The sequence below is a fragment of the Acyrthosiphon pisum genome, chromosome A2 (genome assembly GCF_005508785.2).
Source record: "Acyrthosiphon pisum isolate AL4f chromosome A2, pea_aphid_22Mar2018_4r6ur, whole genome shotgun sequence".
NCBI classification, from domain to species: Eukaryota; Metazoa; Arthropoda; class Insecta; order Hemiptera; family Aphididae; genus Acyrthosiphon; species Acyrthosiphon pisum.
Genome location: NC_042495.1, coordinates 76,043,986 through 76,051,669, shown reverse-complemented (window position 1 = coordinate 76,051,669; position 7,684 = coordinate 76,043,986). Strand labels below are relative to the sequence as shown.

The 7,684-nt window shown below is 28.9% G+C and overlaps 1 protein-coding gene across 1 annotated transcript in view; it reads left to right on the top strand.

Annotated features, from left to right (window-relative positions):
* The window catches only part of LOC100164384 (protein nervous wreck), a 30,884-nt gene extending 28,492 nt beyond the window's left edge, over window positions 1-2,392 (top strand). The window contains exon 19 of the mRNA XM_008184312.3: window positions 1,440-2,392. Within this exon, the coding sequence (XP_008182534.1) occupies window positions 1,440-1,817 (378 nt within the window). The 3' untranslated portion in view covers window positions 1,818-2,392. The remainder of the gene's footprint in view (window positions 1-1,439) is intronic.
* Window positions 2,393-7,684: the final 5,292 nt, after the last annotated feature.

Below are 7,684 nucleotides of genomic sequence, written 5' to 3'. Positions count from 1 at the left end.
ACGGACATAGTAAGTATTCAGTTTTTTTTAGTTTTTTTTTTTCTATAAATATCAATCAAGTTTTATCTATTGGGCCAAAAAGTTTAAAAAATTAATACAAGGCTCGTGATACGTTGTTAAAATATCAGTTGAAAAATATTAAAAAATACTTAGCACAATTTTTTTTTATAAGCATTTAAAGATCGAATTTTGACAAAATTTATCAAATTTTAATTTGAATAATTATTTTGTAGTTAAAAATTTATAAAATGTTCAACTTTTGTATCTAAGAATTGAAAATTTAAAATAAGATTCCACGTAAGTAATTAATTCTGTTACCAAAAAATCTAAAAAATACATTTACACAGTTTATTTTTATAGTCATTTTAAGTACAAATTTGGACGAAATTACATATTAAAAACCTAGAATAACTATTTTAGTTATTTTGTTGTGATTGTATAATATTATTCTTGGGTATACTTGAAACTTCTAAAGTATACTATTATATATCTATGATAGTATCACGGTTTGTTGTTGATGTATAACGCGTTATAAGTACCTTATAGATATTATGATATGATTAATTTGGAATTTATTATAGGTAAATTTTTTTTAAATACTATAGACTATAATATAATATTATGTATTTATGTCTTATACCTAGACTGACATACCGTCTCCGCTCAGAATCGTTTTTCTTATACAATGATATTATATCATTGAATTCAAATTTAATACCATCCATTATACAGTGACCCACTTGTAACCTACTGTACAGCAGAGCGAAATCCACTTACCCACCTTTTTTATGTTTATGGTGAAAAAATTGTTCAATTACATTTTAAAATTATCCATAAATGTTTGTTGTTCATACGACTTTCTATACTTAGCAGTTAGCACACCGTCAAAGCGTATGCAGTACTCTAAGTCACGATTTAATCTCCTCTAATGTCGAAAAGATGAAAGTTAGTGTACACCTACTAAAGTTTAAAAGTTTTGATATTTTAGACAATTTAAAAACTTCTTTAAATTAATTTATTTATCTCCTAAAACTTGCAAATTATCAAGTCAATGCCATCGCATGTCAGCCCTTATGTCTCCAAGTGGCGTATGTAAGATTTCACAGGTAGGGTCGACTAAGGTTTTTCAGCTCCCGTCCATCAATCGAAAAACATGACTAAATATACCTACCTATTGTATTTGACATTTTGTTATATAAACAATTAATATTTAAAATCTTAACAGTTATTATGGATAGTCGACTATAATATATTATAGTTTTCGACCTTTCCGATAATATTAATGTGTTGGAAAAACCGATGCCCAAAATGTAAACAGCTGTTCGTTACACAACTACTTACAGCCACCCCAGATGCTGGAAAACTCACCACTAGGGAAAATGGGTGTCAATATTGTTACAATACGTACTTAATTGTTTCTGTTATATTATTTTATATAGGACGACTGTTCAGGACCTCCTGACGCTCCCCCTCCACCGGCACCTGCGCCCGCGTCCGACGGGCTGGGCGTCGCTCAAATCGTCATCACTGCTGCCACGCCAATGATGGAAGAACCGGAAAAGCCGTTCGGCCAAGAGTCGGCTACGGTTGAGGCCGAAGCTGAACCACCCAGTGCGGAGGTCCAATCGGATTCGAAATCGGAAGAAGAGCACCGTATGAGTGTGGATAGTGATTACTTTCCGGCCACAATACCGGAAGAATCTGAAGACGATCTGAAGTTGCTTGAGACCGATCATCATGCCGACACGGGTTTGCCGTCGGAGCTCGAACCCGGACAACTGGCCAAACTTCACGATCTTAAAGAGTCAAACGCTTAGATACATTTTTTCATCGTCTTATTATTTATTTTTCAAGGTCAACTATATATATTATTTTTAAGGCTCTACCTATTATATATTAAGACTAAGTATTCTTGTTTATGACGTTATCGATCGGTAGGTCTTCAAACCTATAACACTATTGCTATATAATATTATAAACTAAATGCTTACGTTATGATATATGCAACACATAAAACGATACCTATGTGATTGTATGTTATAGTGTTATATACGTTTCTATTTTAGTAGTAAAATGTTAACTGTCAATAATATTACATTTCCTTAAAACACGTATCTTATTAAAAGTATTTATATTAATTCTGAAGCACCTTTAGAGACAAAATTAAAGGTTAATTTGTTCTTCGTATTATTCTTCTTGTTAATAGTATTATTTTCGATAGGGTAGAAAATAATTATTATGAATCTTATAATTTTTATAAATGGCAAACGTACCTATTATATTATTATGTGACATCTAAATATTAATAAAAATGTATTTTCTATTCTCAGTTTACGTGTAACTACCAATATTGATTCACCCCAAAGAATAAAGATATTTTGATGAGTTGGTATTTCAAGAATATATTATTGTAAATCCACTTTGGTCTTTAGTATACACCTACTATTGTCATTCTTAAATTACTGTGAAATTTAATTTTTTTATTTACTGGGTAATTTACCAAGCATTTTTTTCTCTAATAATGAATTTATTCAAATTCTGACTTTTAGAATATTTAAATATACTCAAAGACCATATTTCAAATTCTTGAATTTTTTTAAACTACTTGAGGAGTGTCCTGTGGTGTTACAAACTTCTTTTTTTCAAATGAGAACCCCTTTTTTTCTGTAAATTAATTAGTAGATAATTTTTTTGAAAATGTTGTATACCACATAATATGAATGAGTAGTTTCTTAATTATTAAAATGTCTGTATTAAAGATGATAGTCCTTAAAAATGGTTTTACATTAATATAAAATAGACGTAAAATTAGATTTAGTATTTATTAATATTGATAGATTAATATTAATGACTACAATTTTCAAATCACCATAGTCCCTATGGCTCATATCTTATAAACCCATTACTATGGATCTTTTATCCTTAGAACACAAAATTAAATAACTGAAAAACTACTTGTACAAATTTTGATTTTGATACGTCAACAATTTCAGAAAAATCATCTACTGTATAATTTATAGTTGTATAGGGGTGTTCTTATTTGAGAAATAGAAATCTATATCTCCACAGGACACTCCTTAAGTACTTAGTACAAAATATTTCAAGAATTTGAAAATATGGTCTTAAAGTATAATTAAAAATTTAAAAAAATCAGATTTTGAAAAACTGTATGATTCAAGAAAAAAAGGAGGTAAGCATGCTTGATGAATCACCCTTTATACAGTTATCTACAGTAATTAATTAGATAAATAATGATTAATGGTTATTGAAGACGACTACTATATATAGGTATTATAATAAAGACTATTGCAATTTTACACCGATAACAGTGATCTAACTGACGGGGAATACATTCCAAATGTATAAGTAGGTAATGATTTTTATGCTAGTCTCCTAAATAATTTTAACAAAAGTTTTCAATAAATTTTGTGAAATCTATGACCCTTCATTATTATTCTTAAAGGTTAAAACGAAAATTCAACAAGCCTGCAGTTTTGATTTAGAAAATCAATTGTATATTATATACAAATTGAAAGTTCTAGTTACCTATGTTTAGAACCATTTCGCAGATCTGTTCAAGAGTAATTTTTTGAAATATTTCCTTACATTTAAAAATAAAATATTGTTTCAAGTCAATTTTAATTCACAGGTCTGGTCATTACCAGAGTGGCCTATAGACACGTAAACACGTCTTTGACGTCCCCATTATTTGAAATCTTATATATATTATTATGTATAAAGACTGTCATTTTACATTTTCTACAGTAGGTACCTTCGCGCTCTACCTATACCTGTTTTTTCTGTGTAATATATTATATAACTTGCCTGTTATTGTTACGCTTTTGAAATTAATTTCAAAATCAAACGAACAACTAAAGCACAGGATTTATTGATGTAATATGATAATTATGTGTTAACGAGTATCCATTATTATGCAATGTGAGTATAATAAATGTGTTTTAATTACTTATACCACTAAAACACCGAATTATTGTTTATTCATTTAAAAAATGCCAATTTTTAAACGACGTTACGACAAAATTTATTAGGTATATTATTATGTTTTGAATATTTTACTATTGTATTTACTCGATTACCATATTACTTTAATGATTGTTAAACATTGAACTCGGAAAATTAATTTGATTTATACTAATGCCATTTTACAAATCATGTTAATATCGAAATAGCAGAGATTCAGATTCAGGTTCTCACAGTTTAAAAACAAAACATCTCCGTGACATTCGCTAAACACTATCTAATCGTTGATATCATATTGTATCACCAGCGTTCGGTGGTAGGTATGCAATATGAATCACGTTTACCTAATTATTGATGAATATTTACTATAATATTATTGTTCCGAAAAAATATATTTTAGATGGGTGGAATGTTTGGGCTTATGTTTTTTTTATCAAATTTATTGCTCAAAACGGATAGCGAAATAGCTGGGCATCGTATTTATAATATTATAATATATTCGAATAAATAATAATATTATTAGTTATTGTTGTTAAATAATGAAAAGTTTGTAATATTATGTTATTATTATTTGTTTTTCTTCTAAGTCGAACTTATTGTTTTACCGACGACGATATATATTTTGTCCTATATAATTTCGGTGAAAGCGAAAATGATCTGCGTGTGTGACTAAAATAGCTACCATAGATAATTTTATTATTAATTGTCGAAGGAGTGCCTTTTCGTGTATGTTTATGACATATTATAATAATATTAGAGTCGTTAAAATGTTAAATGGATACAAACAAAACTTAAATGTAGGTTTTAAAATTAAAATAATTGGCATAAATAAGAGGATATATATCGTAATAATATTTGGTATCCTAATTATTACCATAGATTAAATAGCAATGTGTTATTTAATCTATGTTACTATCTACTAACCAACAAATAAATATTTCGTAGCAATATTTATACATTATAACGACGTCTCCTTTTATATAGATCGTTTAAACACTTTTAAAACTCCCCAAAATTAACTCGTAATTGCAATGTGTTAATCAATGTAAGCCGTTTAATGTTTTTTTTCATACCTGTATTGTATTGTATTTGTTTAGTTTTATGTATTATTAAAAAACGAAAACGAAAACGGTGTTGTTAATTTTTACATAGGTAATAACTTCCTATAATATAATATAATTAATATGCTAATGTAAAAATCGTTTATACCACGGAAAAAGTAGGTACCTATATAATCGATTAAAATATTAAACCAAATATTTTATAGTTTTATAACTAGTAGTTTATAGTTAGTAGGTACTTTGCATAAAAAGGAACAGCCATAAGCATTTTGTCACAAATAATTGTAGCTATATAACATCAATTGAACTAGTTCAATAGCTATTCCATGAGACAATACTCAGTCCACCGACCAATGTTCGTCTGAGAACAACAAAAGAAAAGGAACCGATTTGTCACAAGTCAGAAATGTTTGGCCGTGTGTGACGTCTACTCGTTATAGTGATTACAATCCCGGCCCTATTTTACGATCCCGGCATTTCGGGATATTTAGCTATCAATCCCAAGATCCCGGGATTATTCCGAAATTTGGAAAAAAATATTTAAAAGCATTATGCACATTTTTGTTTTATTTAATTAATTTAATTATTATAGTTTTTATTATTATTATACATTAGGATTAAATGTTCTAATGACTACTGATTTTGAAAATATGAACGCAGGAATAGCAGAGCGTCTAATGTTCCATCTATACCAGTCTGCTTCTCAGCTTATTTCCAATATAGGCTGCTGCTGAAAATGCACGTTCTGACTCGATACTAGTAGGAGGAATAGACATTAAATACTTAAATGCTAGCTCTAAATGATGCCCGCGAATTCCTCCATTTTCAAACAGATTCATTTCTTTTTTGATTATTTTAATCAAATCAGTTTATTTTTGTGTTTGAGGATAAATTATTGTTCTTTTACTTTTTCCTATTTCAAGCTCCTACTTTTCTTGTAATGTCAATTGAGTGAGTGTAATAGATTCACTTATTGTTTGTTCAAAACAATGTTGTTCTTCATCATTAGGACTAATAGGATTATGTATCCTTTCAATTAATTTTATTATTTGTATTCTAATAAAATAATTTTTAGGGATTGAAAATAAATCTTTCAAATATGAAATTTGATCATAGTTATTATGAGGATTCTGTAAATAATTCAATACGCCAGATAACTCTGGACGTCATCGTTTTTTTATACGATCACTCAAGCATGTTAACATTTTATTCGCAAGTATTGAATTTTTTTATGACAATTCCTTGAAAAGAAATTTAAAAGCAGCATTAGTAGTGCACAAATTGGAATCACGACGACCAATTGCTTCCACTGTCAATTTAATGGGGGCGAGTATATCTGTTATCTCAGTAATTAAGTTATAATCAGAATCGTCTAAACTGACTGGGTGGCTTAGATCTATGAGCGATTTTTGAATGCTGGTTTTAAAAAGAGTAAAACGTTCTAACATGGTTCTACGAGTCGTATATTGTTAAGGACGATTGGAGAGAAAATTGGAGTCCATCGTCGCTCAATCAACCAGTGATGCGAGAAAACTGATTATTTTCTCGTAGACAGTAGCATACCTCGAGCTCAACCAATGAGGGGGGGAGGTGCTATTTAAATACTATACCATTTTATTACCTATATAGGCTATAACCGTAATTAAAATTTAAAACATTACCAATACAAAATTCCAAGGAGGGGGAGCATCCACCCATGACCTAATTAAAGATAATTAATTAAATAATAATAATACATATTATATTAATAATTATTAAATCTATGGCGAGGAAAATTATGATTTGATCACGTACATTTTGATAAAAATGTAGAAATGCAGAATGATGCAGCATCCCATGCGTTCCCCTTAAAAATAAAAGTAGGGGTACGCTAAAATTTTTGAAAAATTAGTTGGGGTACTCCGTCCCCCTGCGCCCCCCCCAAGTCGAGAACTGGCTATAGCAATTAAGAGTTTTTACCAAATCAATCAAATTTGACATTAGGTTCTAGTATTGTTAGTAAAACGTTACCTGTTATAATATAACTTCATTAATTATTATATTTGTTGTTAGTTCGGCTATTAAATATGGTAAAATTAAGCCAAATTTTAGCTACACCCATATTTTTACTTGTAACTTAAGAAATAAAATTCCAAATAAATATTGTTAACTTTGCAAGTATAGCAACTCAGGGTTACTATGCACTTTTTATTTTAAAATCTCATGGCATAGTACCTAGATATTTGTTTTAACTAAAAGTAATTAAATTAGGTACACTTAAGTCTTCTGCAGTTATATAAATAAAACCACTTATATTAATACTTTATTACCTAATATTTAAGTGATATGTATTTTCATTTTATATTTTAATATATTTGCGTCATAGGCGTGCCCAGACTTTTTTCGCAGGGTATGCCGGTATTTATAAACATATTTAGCTCAATACAAAAAATAACTCCCCAAAAACTCTTAATACGTACAAATAATTTGCCATATAATGCGAAAAGAAATTAGCATGCATTTTATTTAGCTAATTTATTGGTTTTAGATATTTTAATTTGAAAAGTATGTAAGTACCAGTGGCGAATTCTTTAGGGATGCTCAGTATGCACCGCATGCTTAACAATAAAAACGTAATTAATAAAAATACAAAAATAATTTTG